This window comes from Macrobrachium rosenbergii, chromosome 49 (genome assembly GCF_040412425.1).
Source record: "Macrobrachium rosenbergii isolate ZJJX-2024 chromosome 49, ASM4041242v1, whole genome shotgun sequence".
NCBI classification, from domain to species: Eukaryota; Metazoa; Arthropoda; class Malacostraca; order Decapoda; family Palaemonidae; genus Macrobrachium; species Macrobrachium rosenbergii.
This window is the reverse complement of record NC_089789.1, coordinates 37,288,135-37,303,536: the sequence shown is the minus strand read 5'-3', so window position 1 is coordinate 37,303,536 and position 15,402 is coordinate 37,288,135. Positions and strand designations below refer to the sequence as shown.

Sequence of the window (15,402 nt, the reverse complement as noted above, 5' to 3'; positions counted from 1 at the left end):
GATATTTGATTAGGAAGATCAGTAACTATCTTCTGAATTGGACCCAATATTTTTTTCCTCCCAATTCTTACTTCCCATCCTTTATGACTGGACTACACAAGGGCACTGAATTGGTGTGCACATAAAAACAGACAAGTGCAAAAATTTTACACTTGGGAAAATAAAGAATGTCTTCCAAATATATATAATATCAGAAGGAAAACATGTTTAAATGCTGCAAGATGTAGGAAGCTGTCACAATAGAATACTGTTACTTGTCCTAGAAATTACAGAGAAAACTTCGAGCTTTTCTTATACAACTGACAATCAAGGCAAGAGACTGTATGCATGAACTCTGTAACTGCCTCATGCCGTGTCCACACGGTCGAATTCTGTATGCAGACACAAAGACATTGTCTGTAAATGGGCAATTTAAGCAGACAAAGACACAAAATGTCCGTGTTTGCTGTTAAAGAGGGCACAAACAATGCCCTTGTTCTGACTGAATATGAAATGACGATGTTGCCAGACACAAAATCAGTTTTCAGTCTGTTTCTATCCTGACTGAGTTAAGAACATTTTTTATTTTTTCTTAGATTTATTACTGTGCATCATGTCCAACTCAAACACGTATTGGTCTCGGGAAACATTATTGAATTTAATTGAAATGAATGTCTGTGGAAAGTAAGTGTTTCCTATAGGAATAGAAACCAATGCGCTGCAGCCCTCAAAGAGATAACTTCAAATAAGATTACCAGTAAAGCTTCAAAGTTTTGACAAGTGATGTGAAAAAATAAAGACTCTCAGAAACCAGTTCCGTAGGGAAATGAGGCAAATGAAAATGTCCAAGAAGTCGGGAAGTGGAACAGATGGTATATATGTGCCAAAGTTATGGTGTTTTAATTATCTCTCTTTTTTAAATGACGGCGACACTACAGGACCGTCTGTGTCGAATATGCCAAGCAGCAATAACCAATCTTCTGATCATTCCTGCAGGTACCCTGCTGAGGAGGTTTTAGGTGAAGACCATTCTGACTCTGAGGTATGTGTGTCTCTCTCTCTCTCTCGCTTCAAATATTTTTTTTTTTTTTTACATTGTCACGTTTAGTCTTTATAGAGTACTTTAGTGAAAATACATGAAATAGTTTTATACTGAATATATTTGTTCTACCTATGAATGATAGTAAAAGGACAGTGCACAATAATTGATGAGTAGTTACTAGATCAGATCAGTTGTTTTTAATATTCAACATATTCCTAACTTAAACCATATAGGTCAGGGCCCCTTCGAGGTATTCCACATCCTCAAAAAGGGTCAAAATCATTAACCGTATTACACTACCACAACCACACGCTGCCTCGACTTGCTGCCGACTGATTAGTGATTACCTAAAGACCGTAACCCACCTGTCCTGTAGCTCTGCTGTTTGGACGAAGTTTCAGTCAGAGTTTGCATACTTTGTATGGTAAAGACATAGTCTGAAGACAGAGTTCGACTGTGGGGACGCGGCATCACACTTGCTAGTTAGCTGCATTAGAAACCTATATCAAAGTGGTGGTCATCTGATAATAAATTTTGTACAGTACAAACAAAAACTGTTGGCAACCACCACTTGATATTTTCTCATGCTGCTCTCTAAAACCCAAAGCTGGCAGAGAAGTGTATACGAGAATTCACCATGGTCTGAAAAAGTTTGCCAAGAACCCACCATGGTCTGAAAAAGCAAACTTAACTCAAAGAACATACAAGAAAGCAATCAAGTTGTTAAAGACTGCATTTTCAAGCTACAGCTTCCCAAGGCAAACCAACAAACCTTTAGAGATAAAAAACATAACTATTGCATTTTTATGAACCAGTTTGATATGAGTTTTCTCAAATATTACAACCAGACACTGATGCATTTTATAGCTTGGGTGAGACCTTAATTCAGAGACCTATGTACTATCATACAATGAAAGAAGCTGAAGGGAGATGCATTTGCTCATGACAACTAAGTATTGTGATTATTATCCGGTAGCTTAATGAGAGGATCAAATCCATAGAGTTGACTTTCATAAGGCTGGTGTGAAGGGTATGTCTTTGGTAATAAAATCTAAGTCTTTGATAAACTGCCTTCTTAGAAAAACTAATTACTGGATTACAAAAGTGGGGAAGATTCTGACAATATTCCCAAAAAACTGATATCTCCAGAATTTTACTTTTGCTGTTGGCTGAAGTATGGATGTTCAAACAAAAAATGTTGGTACTGATCAACTTCTCTAAATAAAGATTGGATTAAAAGAAGTGTTACCAACTTGAAGATGGGATAAAATTAGTGTGGAGCTCTTTTTAATCTAATAAGACCACAATCCAATGGTGGGTTTGATGTTTTAATCCACTGTTATCAGATTAAAATGTACCCACTACAGCTTGTAACTACAGTGCCACTAAAACATTGTTTCCTATAAAACCTTCGTTAACTAAGTTTTTTAAAATTCCATTATTTTCAATCATCTACCAAATCTCCTTGCTTATATCACTTCGGTTATACTGGCAATTCTTCAATAGTTATATATAGTTTAAAATATTCTAAACTAACTATAGTCTTCAAGTACAGTACTGATCAAAATCTTTTATCTATCCACTGAACCTTACCTAGCGAAGGCAAGAAGGGTGTGGCAAAAATGGGTTATAATTTATCAGCTGTTTCTAGGGATTCTTAATCCACAACAGTAGGAGAAGTAGGCCTTGCACCTAATAATTAGGTACCTTTGATGTCCTTCCCCATACAGAAATATTGAGGTGCACTGTAGGTATTACTTAAGGTTCTTTGCAGCATCCCTTCAGCCCCTAGCCACACCCCCTTTACATTCCTTTTATGTACCTCCGTTCATATTCCCTTTCTTTCATCTTCCTTTCCACCCTCTCAAACTCTTGATTCATAGTGCAACTGCAAGGTTTTCCTCCTGTTACACCTTTCAAACCTTTAACTGTCAATTTCCATTTCAGGGCTGAATGACCTCATAGGTCCCAGTGCTTGGCCTTTGGCCTAAATGCTATATTCCATTCTTGATGTCCTTTCACATTTACTAGTCACTAATTACTGGTGTCCAACTGCCTTTGCCCAAAGAACATGTGCATTTCACTTGCTTTGCAAAGCATCAGCTTCCAAATTCTGTTTGTCCATCATGTTGCATGGTACTGGAATTTTCCAAGTCCTTGTACTTTAAAACAATGAGATGGTCTTCCACAAAATGATGGAATGTTCATCCTAGCAGTGTTATTGATGTTGGTGTACTCAAGTTTAACCAAGATACATACTGACTGACAGCTTAGGCTGATCGGTGAGGCACTGCAATTTGAATTAACTGTTATGCTTCTTGGCCACCACGAGATGGGATTGTGAAGGACTACTGGACACTCCATAGTTTAATAGCAGCATTAATGCTACTTTACAAAGTCACCACCACAACTTTAGTTTTTTAATCTTACTGTTATGTTAATGATTCTATTTTCTTCTCTCTTTTGCATATAAGGACCTTTTATTTTGTGGAAGGTTGCTTTGCTAATGAATGTCCTTTAAACTTTTCCCCACTTGTACTCATTTTGGATAATGAAAAAAATAACAATAATGTCACAGTTCTGTGTCAATAATACCCTTCTACTGTACTCTCAGCGTATGTGTTCTAGCAATTACTGATTCAAGTTATGTTATGGTGCTGTAATACTCATCCTATGATCACCTTTACGTTTGCCTGAGTTTACTAACAACAGACTTATGTGAATCAGACTAAGATACCAGGCTTAGAAATAAGGTATGAGATGCTATTTCCTCTCAAAAGACACTTACAGGGTCTTTTTGAGTCGGAAGTGATCTTGCAAAGTGATCTTGCAAGTAGTTCAGGTATTCTTAAAAGGCAACCTTAAATTTTAAGTTTTGAAATATACTTATGAACTTCATTCTGAAACATTGGGCAACTTATTCATATTTAAGAAGCTTGAACTTTGTTCATACTTTGAATATAACTTGTAGAAAACTCTATAAGAAAGTAATTTCTATTCTGATGGCACCCTTTACATGAATATGTCCCTTCTCTTGTCATATATACACAATTTTATAATAGCTTATTCTTCACTGAAATAAAGCTTTAGTACGAAAGTACGATTTCAAAGGCAAGTTTACGTGAAGAAAGGTTCAAATTTGCATCTTGCAGTCGGAGGATATGATACTAATTGCCACTGGAATATGTTAACAATGTGATTCATCCCTATTATATACCATGACCAATTTTGGATAAATAAAATTTCTGTCTTGTTCACAAATGCTAACGAAACCACTACGATTTACCTGAAAAATTTTTGGAAGCAAGTTCTCTCCGGTAAAATCCTGATATATGAGCATCATTAAGTGGGAGTAGTTCTCTTATAAATTGTAGCATTAACTTCAAAAACACTGATATCTCATGAAACCCTGCTAATACAGATACAGAAATACACAAAAAACAATGATTATATAAAAGATACTGATAAAGATGAAAATATAGAGAAACCCAACACTAATATATAATCTGAGAAAAAACAATGACTACAACATATGATTTTAATGTTTTGTGAAAACTGTACGGAAATTCTGTGTTAATATCAAAGGGAGGTAAATTACTTTACAACTGCCACAACAATTGTGACTACACCAAATTACAATTGCAATAAACAAAACATTAAGAACTATCCACTCAACATACAAAAAAAAGTCAAGGTGGTGATGGGTACCTCCAATTTCAATACTAAATGGTACAACTTGTGTGATTTTTGTCAGTTATGAGTACGAGAATTTCACATGTAATTCATACATCTCCTAGAATACTACATAAATGGAACAAAGCCATATTCGTTCTTAAGAACGGAAAAAAAGATTCACCAGGTGAAAAACAAAAGCATCTCTATAGCCGTATTAACATTAACCACTTTAAAAAATTTAGACCATGATAACTGAATACATCTTTCATTCAAGTTCATAAGGTGTCACAATTTCCATCTTTTGGTAAATGATGCTAGCCCTTGTGCACAATTTAAAAAGCAATTTCAATATCATGTAATAATTTTTTGTTCCCGGAAACTTCCTAGTTTTTCCTAAAGTAATGCTACTGTTATATACTGTATCTATATACTTTGCAAAATTTAATTTAGTTTAGTGATATTGTATAATTGCATTTTTTACTTTTATATACAAAAAATGAATAAACTCATCTTGGATTACCCATGATTATTCTACAGAATGATAATGTCTGTAAGCATTTTTACACAGAATATTTTCTACGGACCTTTTCATAAATTATATACAAGACAACATACTTGCCAACAACCATAATGCAGAATAATTTTTTTTTTTATACAAATCTTTTGGCAACACAATTCTACATCGCCTTCACCAGTTTAGGACATAAAATAAGCTAAAGTTATGCACTCTAATGAAGAGACTTAAACAAGGACCCAAAAATTCAGCTGCATGAGGATCCAGCCAATCTGAGTACATTGAACAGAAATGTACCGTGGCAGTGTCATTTCATTAAATGCTAATCATGTCATCAGTACCCCAATATATCTGTATAAAAGATATGCTGCCTGTGACAAATATTGTCAAAAGCAAGCATCTGCTAAGTATAAGTCCTTCAAGGCAATGTACGTCCATCCCATTGTCCATTGTAAGAATCACAGGTGTAGTCTATGTGCACAAATAAACCGTTTTGAGTGTTCTTTTAAATATTTTCATAGATGAATATTCCTGCATCCACCTAACTTGTTTTATTCACCGATGAATTTTCCGGCATCCACCAGCTCCCATTCATAAAAAGAGCAATAAATCTAAGTAGTAAAAGACTTCAATAACACTCCTGTCAAAATCTTTACAGAAGAACAAATAAAATATGAATCACATACATACACATCCTTAATTGTATTGAATGACAAACTTTTATCTGAATTCATAAATCTGGACACTGTGTTCTGGAACGTGCGTCAAATTAAGAGACTGGTACCTGGAAAATATAAAGAAGCATTATGTTAATAGTGTATACCAAAAGTTATTGCAAATGAAGTTGACAATTCAAATGATGTATAAATATAATATCTGCCTGTATTTGTCTGTCTCACTGAGACAAAAAATACAGTTCAAAGGTAAAAACTAATCCCACTACAGATGACTTCTCAAATCTGTGGTTTTGTATGTTTGCAGGTTTTTTATCAAAAACTAAATCAAATATTTTTACAGTCATACTGTCATCTGCCTAAAATGCAGATGACTTGTGTAAGCTGCAAATGTCAAGAAACAAAGAAAAAAAGCTTAGTCTGTCATAAACACATCTATATATACAGTGTCCATCTGACTACTTTACCAGTAAAATACAAACACCACCATTGTAAGTGAAGATTTTAAAAAGCTGAGATGTATACATGTATTACTGATAATGATATGAGCAGCTGATAAAAATGAAAACAAAAGAAACATGCAACAGCAAGTCCTGAGAGTATAAAACATAATGTGTTATGTACTGTAATATAAGTGCGTTATTATTCACTATAATAAATTACATAATGTACTTTCCTTTGACGCTGCATATTTATTTTGTTACATTTCATAACTATCTGAACCTTAATGTCTATTCATAATATAGTGCAGCAAACAATAATAAAAACAAGCTGATAAGAAATATAATCCTAGGAGTTGTTGCTTAAAACAATACCACTGACATGAATATGTTTTTGTACGTCAGTGGGACTGTAGGATTTGTTAATTGCTGTTTTATCCTCACTTCTTATGAAGAAAATATTACTTGTGTGTATTGGTACCTTACACAAACTAGTTACTAACAGCTTTCTAACAGTTATCCTACTGGGGTGGTTTAGTACCCTATTCCTGGGGCCCAGTTATTATCCACATATTTTTTCTTACTTGTGGGACCTGGCAACCTAAGCCCTAAAATTTCTTCAGGGACAACTACAGTATACAAAAATTATAATTTTACTATTTATAGGTTCAATTCCTCAAACTGGATTCATAATTCACTCTAAAAACAAAACTAAGAATGTGGTGTCTTGACAATATCAAGATAAAGTATGGCCACACACAACTTTACAAACTACCAAACGGAACATTATGGAGTGAGGTTGGTTTGTTATACGAACAGTGCAATTTACATCAAAATGTAGGTATGGAGATGACAAAATGCAGAGACCATAAAACTTACCATTCAGAAGTTCTATGATAATAATAACCATCAATGGTGGCATTGCTTTTCTGGAAACAAATGTAATAAAACCCAGCAAATGACGCTCCATTTATATCTTTGACAGTGTGATCAGGAACAAGAAAGTGCTCCTTCCACCTCATAAAAACATGCTCCGAGTCTCGCAGCACACTGTAGTCGAATGTGTCGGAGTTGAAAGTTTTGGTATATTGATAGAATGGTGGAAATTTACCCTGGAAAAGAAAAATAATCACATCATTGTTTATGTCTGAAGTGAACAGAATGCATACAGCTTTATATTACTAACTTGTAACAGCATACATGATAATCGTCATCTCAACAAGTTGAGAATTTTGACTTCGTGACCTGGTTTGACATTTAATAACAGTAACAGCTAGATTTTAATTGTATTTATTTTCTGCCAAACATATACTGCAATATATTTTGACATTTTTCGCTGCAGATTACCTACAATAAAATGTTATCATTGCAACATATGACTTACTAAATACCTTTATTCTCAAATACATCAATAATTTCTATCAAAATTATAATAAGGATAAGATTTGGGAGCAGACAATGGCCAAAGGTTATTAAAAAATTACTGGGGGCAAAATACCCCATCATCCAAAAGCTGCTACGCCATCCTCAGGACTCACTACGTACCCTGACAAGGATTCTAAGGACCTTCGACAAACTATATGAACTTATCTAGAAATAATCCAAAACTAAAATTTCGACACATCAACGGGCAGAAAAACTTGAAAAATGAAGGTAAAAAGTAATGCAGGAAAATTACCAGTAACCTACAGCAACCTACAAGGTTTCATTGCCTTTAAACTGACTTGTGATTTTCAAAATATATCAGGCTAAAATATATTAGGTGAAAAATAATCACCAGCCACCGTGGTACCTACCTACCAAGTTGCAGTAAAACCAGAGAAAAACAGTAGAATAAAAAAAAAAAAAATGATAACAATATCTTCAAAGTGGGACTTCTATAATAATTTCTGAGACTATCAAAAATGTTTAAGATTTTTGCCTTCATTCTGACATGTGACCTACAACCTAACTACAAAATTATCAAAATCAAACCCTGAAGGAAAGAAGAGTAATGTCTTCTATCAACAGAAATTATGTATTCTGAGAATACAGTACTGTCAAAGCTATTCACATTCCATGCTGACTCCTGACTAGTTCCTCTCTCAGAGAATAATGGTTGATGAAATGTTGAAAACATTATAATGGTTCTTGCACAGGCAAATGAAGCAACAACTTTCTCCCGATGAGAAGACTTTATAAAACCAACAATTTTCTCCCAATGATATGAATTTATAAAAAGAAGTTTTCTCCCAATGAGATGGCTTTACAAAACCAAAAATTTTCTCCCTAGATGCCTTAGCAAAATCAATAATTTTCTCCCTAGATGCCTTTGCGAAGATGCCTTTGTAGAGCCAACAATTTTCTCCCAACAAGATGTCTGTGAAAAGTCTATAAACTCCAATCAATGGCAGCTATTTTTAGCTGGAAGATCAAGGTCAAAGTCACTGACCTTGGCAGGATCTGAGAGAGCTTCAGGAATGAAGCATGCATGCCAATTACAGGCTCTTAGCTCTTAACTTTATAGTCCAAAAGTTATGGCCAAGGTTGATGCATACAAAAATTGGTCTACTAAGCTCTACTACTTCAAAGTCTTTGTGATACCTAAATTAATTACTGATATGATATGCATTAACTTAAGACCCGGATTTTATATAAGTGGCCACTAAAAGCCACTGTGATAAGGGATGATTTATAAGTAATCATAAAATTAATACCTGCACTCACAATGAAACTGTTTTATATTCTTAACATAATGCTCCATATCCTAAAATTTACATGCTGCACACATATTTCCTTACCTAGTAACAAAAATACAATTACAGTACTCAACTTACCCAATGTTTTTTGTCAACCTCTTCATCTGCATCCCACTTTCGCGTCAGAAAAGGAAACTTTTCACTAATTATCTCCCCATCGAAGAACGTTGTTAGCGTCGGATACTCTTCCGTCAAACCTTTTATCTTCAGGTAGCCACAGAGGTAGGAATTGGCTTCGTCAACATGCTGTAAGAAGGGGATGCCATGAGCAATGAATATATAATAAATACAAGGTTTTACATCAGTAAAATTCAAAACTCTTCATCTGAATTCTACTAATGAGTTGACACAACTTAATTTTTGTGTGCAAAGAATGTGGGTCAACACTAACAGTACAACACATTTGACGTGAATGCCTGTTCTTCAACCAACAACATACGTAAAGCTTTGGAAATAAATAAAAATAGAAATTGTTGTCAGAAGCTTTATCATTTTTGTCTCATTCAATTACCAAACTTATGAAGAACAACAATTTGTCAAGTACTATTATTATTATATAATTCTGAAGATGAAACCTACTCATATGGAACAAGCCCACAGGGGCCATTGACTTGAAATTTAAGCTTCCAAAGAATATGGTGTTCATTAGGAAGAAGTAAGAGAAAGTAAAGGGAAATATATAAAGAAGAGATTCCACTTATTAAAAAAGAAAAAATAAAAAATAAATTAATAAATAGATAAAAATGTATTAAAATGCAAGGAGAATAGTATTAGGGTAGGAATGCACTGCATCTTCGCATCAACTTCTGAAGTTCCAACTGCACGACATCCTCTGGGAGGCTGTTCCACAGTAAGACACATTTACTGCATATTGGTGCTGCTGTTGAGTGATTATGGTTGCCCTCGGCACATAAAGGGGATCGGGGATCAATTGTGAATGTGAAAGATCTCCGTTGAAAAACAACTTATGAAAAAGTAACAAACGAGACCATCCGTTGATGGTCCACATCATCATAACTGCTACTGTTACGAAACAGAAACCTATCACCACAGACAACTCTATCTAAAAGAGATAAATCTCTGGCAGAAGCAAACATCCACACCAGAGAACAGTATTCTAGTAAAGGAAGCACAAATGACCTACAACAGGTTGCACTGATTTTAACACTGTTATAAATATATGAGGCCTTACAAACAATACCTAACATTCATGTAGTATTTGCTAAAACTTTCATTAGATGCTTCTCAAAAGTTTTATCTGTCAAAAGTTAAACCTTGAGTAGTTAAAGGTTCAGCCTCATTCAGCAAAGTTCCAGCCACCTGAAGGGGAGGATGGGGTGCGAAATCTGTAAGAAATCTGCTAATCAATGGCAATTTTGTTTCACTAGAGTTCAGCCTCATACCGAGTACACCATTCCCTGATCTAGTCCATGTCTTGATTGAGGCTGAGGGCAGCTTCATTTCTCATAAGTGGAGACTTGATTACACCCATAAGTGCTGAATCATCAGCATACTGAACAATCTTATTTTGCAAGCCAAAAACCATCACCTGCATACACTAAAAACAATGGTGGACCAAGAACACTACCCTGTGGAACTCCAAACAAAAGAGGTCTTGGTTCAATAAAGATCCTGTCCACCGCAACTTGCTGCTGCCCAGTAAGGAAATCTTGAATCTTAAGACATATCCACCCACCCAAGATTCTGAAGTTTATAAATAGCCAAAGTGCCTTGTGATTTACTAAATCAAAAACAACACTAAAATCTATTTGAATTACTCTGCACTCAAAACCCTTATCAAGGTTCCCTTGCAAATGGCAAGTCAAGTCTAAAAGAGCATTGCAGGTACCTAACTGCTTCCTATATGAATACTGACTATCAGCTAACAAATAAAATTTAAATTTCACTTTCAAGGACAAACTCTTCAAGACAGCCTATAGTCAAGTGTTCTGACTTGGCAGTCTAGTTAAACTATCTAATAATAATACTGTCTAACCACATTTTACTTTTTTTTTTTTTTTTCAAATATTTGGGGGACCTAGTAGGGCTTTGTGCCCTATGCTAGGTTAAGCTAGGATGTACAGTATCCTGTAGCCTAGGCTACCTACCAGTTTTGTATTCTCTTTGTCACTTATGGATTACACATATGAGCCACATATCTTTTACCTGACTAAGAGGTGTTGTTTTTGCATATTTTACCATTCAGGTTAGAATGAATAAATGAACGAATGAATGAATGAACAAATGGTATTTATGCCATATGGCCAGCTGCCTGGGATGGGACAGCCATTCAAAACACATTTCTGTTAGAGTAATTCATTCCAATTACACTAGTGCAATGCATTCATTTTTTACTTCCCAAACAGGAAAACCCTAGTTTCCCCCCTCCCCTTATGTGTTAAGCATAAGGATAATAAGTGAACATAAAAACAAGTTGTTTTCACAAACAACAGGCTATGCCTAATGGTTGAAAATGACTGTCTCAAAATAAGCATTCTGAAAAATATGTGGTTCATGTATCTGCCATGAAATTAATTTCTCGTTTATATGTATCTGAGTTACATATCTGAACAGTATTTTCTAAATTATGGTTATCAGACAGTCTATATAACATTGACAGACTTGAATAGCTAAAAACCAATATAAAAAGTAATTTATATATTTATTTTTATTAGTAGAGACAAAACAATGTTCTCTATTAGTGTGATTTTTTTCCAAAGGTTTCCAATGAACTGGATGACTTCTACCCAGTTTTGGATGTGTGGGTCATCTGCCTCCTTGGATGTGATCCCATGTCATTCAGTTTAATTCACCATGTATTACATTATTTTATGTAATATCCTCTAGATCAGCTCAGCTAATCCCAACAAATGCAATTATTAGCATTTCCTGACTCCCTTGAATAACTGTATTATATATATCATATATTTTGTTCTTCATTTCATCCATTTCAAAATCTGTTAATTTTTAGTACTTATTGTAAATGCTATTAGATTAAAAATTACAATGTCAAAATAAAATTATGTAATTGAATAATAACAATAATACAGAAATATCTAAAGCAGGAAAGTCACATTTCATGATTATTCTACTGACGAGGTCTGCAAGGAGGTATTGTTTATTAATATATTTTTCTGATCGGACAATATAAAAAAGGAGTGTACATAATGCAGAAAGATGAGATCATTTGAGAAATTTATCGCCTTTTGATTAAGTTTCCCGTTCGTCTCTGAGGGTTTGGTACTAGGCCAAAAACAGTGCCCCGCAGAGCTTTTCTGTAGAATTACCATATAACTTGAAAATATCATTCTCCTATTTTTTAATGTGTTCTCTGGATGCTTCTGATATTCGTTTCTTTCACTGTAAAGTTTTCTATAGTACCAGCACTACTCTCATGAGCGTCATGTTCAGTACCAGCCCCACTAGTCAATGTATTGGAAACCAAATTTGCTATAGATGTGATTATAAATTTCATAAATGATGTCAAAGAGAGTTACGATCACAGCATCAAAACTCCAATTTCAAATAACACTTCACAGGAAAATAGTACCAATAACTGTTAAAAATAGGCTAGCCTCGACCTAAAGACGTTAATTAAAACTTGGCCTAACTTAGCCTATCATATCCTCTACAACAAGACATATGGCAACTCTGTTGAAATGTTCTGGCTAGGCTACTTTCCTCATGAAACTAATGTAGGCTATATACAGTACATTAATACACTCTATCATTCATTTATGATAGAACGATCCTGGTATATCTGGCCATGAACACCACAGGCTAAGGAAGGCTATAGCGCAACAAACTTAAGAGGAGACTGGCCGTTGATTTGAGTCAGTGCACGGATGCCATACATTCAATTACCCTGTATCAGACATTATCTTTACTACAATATAAATAAAGAAATGGGTACGTTGGGCATATATACTCTAACCAGAATTCATTTCGTATCATCATTATTTTTTATCTAAATTTGAATATACCCAGTAGCATGATGTGTGTTTTGACGAGTGCTGTCAATTTTCATATTGCCTTATGACAGGTCATTTATGGGACGGTTAAGCTGCTTAACCCTAATGGAAACAGGATTATTCTTTCACAATAACATTCTAACAGCGCTGGCGCTTCACCCACCTTTGACACAATAAATGTTCTTTATAAAATATTCCTAAATTTCTGCATTGGAAAGAAAATCCCTAGTTTTGAAGAGCTCTTTGTAGATATGGAAAACATATGATGTACGTAAAACAAAGCACCACTTCATAGTTTTGAAAAAACTGTTTAATAATAACTGGAAAGGGAAAATTAATACGATAATGCAAATACATGCCGTAAATAAGTTTCTTAGGAAAATTAAATAGTTTTGAGATTAATGGCACATCCGATTGAAATATGGTAATTTTTTAAAAGAAATAAAATATTGTAAATGGTCGTTTTCACATTCTTCTTAGTCGTTTCACATATTTTGAATCTTGCATGGAATTACATAGCTAAATAAAAGGAAAAAAAAAACATTCATTATAAACATACTCCAGTAAAAGAGCACAGTAATACATAAACGAGATTAAATGTTTAAAAATAATGAGGGAAAATTAATACAGTAATGCAAATTCATGCCATAAATACGAAGTTTCCCGAGGTTTCATTAGAAAATGAAAATAGTTTTGAGATTAAAGGCACATCTGATTGAAATATGGCAATTTTTGAGAAAGAAATATCGTAAGTGGTAGTTTTCACATTTTTCTTAGTCATTTCACATATTTCGAATCTTCCATGAAATTATATAGCTAAATATAAGAAAAAACATTCATTATAAGAAAACTCCAGTAAATGAGCACAGTAACACATATAAACAGCATTAAATGTGAAGCCAGGAGATTAAACTTAATTTACAGGGCAATTTTTAGAACTGATTTGAGTATTCTCAGAGAAAAAGGGATTTTGTTTATAACAGTAGGACTTTAAGGAATAGGAAGATGTGGCAAGAAAGCATTCAGTCTCTCTTCCAAAATTTGTCGCACTATAGCCGGGCTAGCCCACCCTAAACCCAGCTCAAGTCAGGAGACCTAACCTAACGTAAAGCACCACACGGAAGCCAGGCTACTATACATTAAGTTGGGGTCAAAAACTTAACACTCCGGGTAATTTGCATATCTTAGCGTCATTCGAGTCCTTAAACAGACACACCGGTAGACAAGACGGTCCACCGTAGCAATTTTACGTAAACTTTCACTTTCACTACGCAACGGTAAACAGGAGGCGAGAAAGTCTCCCCTTTCCTTTGCTTTCTATCCTCTCTAATTCCTGCCTTTCGATGCAACGGATCCAAAAACACCCACTGACACGGATCAAAGACGCAGCTGTCACTCCCAGCCAAAAGAAGTTAAAATACGCGGGGCGAAATAAGGTGAACCCTCCAGAAACGGAGGGAGGGAAACCGAATGAATGACCACCCCACCTGTAACACCACTTCCACATCGTACGACTGTCCTTTGGATTTCTGGTGGCCCTGGAACCGGGAACCGTTATATAGTAGACTTCGATTCACTCCCGGCTGCCCCGAATTGGCAGGAGGAGGTGGATCTAACGAGGCCATTTCTGTTTTAACGGGCATCTTGGAGTACCTTTAATATGGCAAACATAAACAAGACTGAACTTGTTATCGCTACCTCGCTCTAAACTCTTTTAAAAACTACTACTTTTTATTCTCAAATAATGTAAAAACATTATCATAGGAATCGATATCTTGTCATATTGTTTATTGATTATTATGATTAGCTTATTTTGTATTTACACGCACTTCAAGTGAACGAATTGTTCTACCTAAATATTATTGGAACCAGTGGCGGTGGCCCTATTGAGGCACTGAGAGAGGTTGTCAAGATGAGTCATTACTGAAGGTCGTCAAAATATTAGGAAAACACGTATTCTATGCATATTTCATATGCATATAGTCGTAAATTTCTCATACTTTTTCTGAAACGCAAATTGATTATATAATTCTTTGTTAATTACAGTCATATTTTGTTTGAAGGAACAAAAAGCAAAAATGAGAAACGTCGACTGGCACTAATCGCGGAAGGCACATATTAAGTTACATGAGGATTTTGCGTAATTACGTGGAAATAAAAAAAGGGCAGGGTTGATCATTCATTTCACTTATTGAAAGTCTGCTTTCTTGAAATATAGGTTAACCATCATGATTTAACTGCGACATAACAACATTACTGAAGTCACATATTTAGCTCAAGGACGGAACGTGAAGACAAAGTTTACCGAAGGTAGCAGACGAACTTCAGGAACGTCTTCCTCTTCCTCCTCTAACCCGTTTCCTGTTCCT

General features: G+C 34.9%; 1 protein-coding gene across 2 annotated transcripts; it reads right to left on the bottom strand.

Moving 5' to 3' along the window:
• Nucleotides 1-3,482: 3,482 nt before the first annotated feature.
• Nucleotides 3,483-14,738, bottom strand: LOC136832252 (glucose-induced degradation protein 4 homolog). Of its 2 annotated transcripts, XR_010851142.1 has the most exons (5): nt 14,521-14,729; nt 9,141-9,308; nt 7,204-7,436; nt 3,939-5,994; nt 3,483-3,868 (listed from the first exon to the last, which is right to left on the bottom strand). XR_010851142.1 is itself a non-coding variant. In XM_067093115.1 (4 exons), the coding sequence occupies exons 1-4, from the start codon at nt 14,674-14,676 to the stop codon at nt 5,931-5,933; spliced, it is 621 nt and encodes a 206-aa protein (XP_066949216.1). In that variant the 5' UTR covers nt 14,677-14,738; the 3' UTR covers nt 3,483-5,930. The 2 variants fall into 2 exon arrangements, 1 of the variants encoding a protein (XP_066949216.1); XM_067093115.1 differs by having other exon boundaries at nt 3,483-5,994; nt 14,521-14,738.
• Nucleotides 14,739-15,402: the final 664 nt, after the last annotated feature.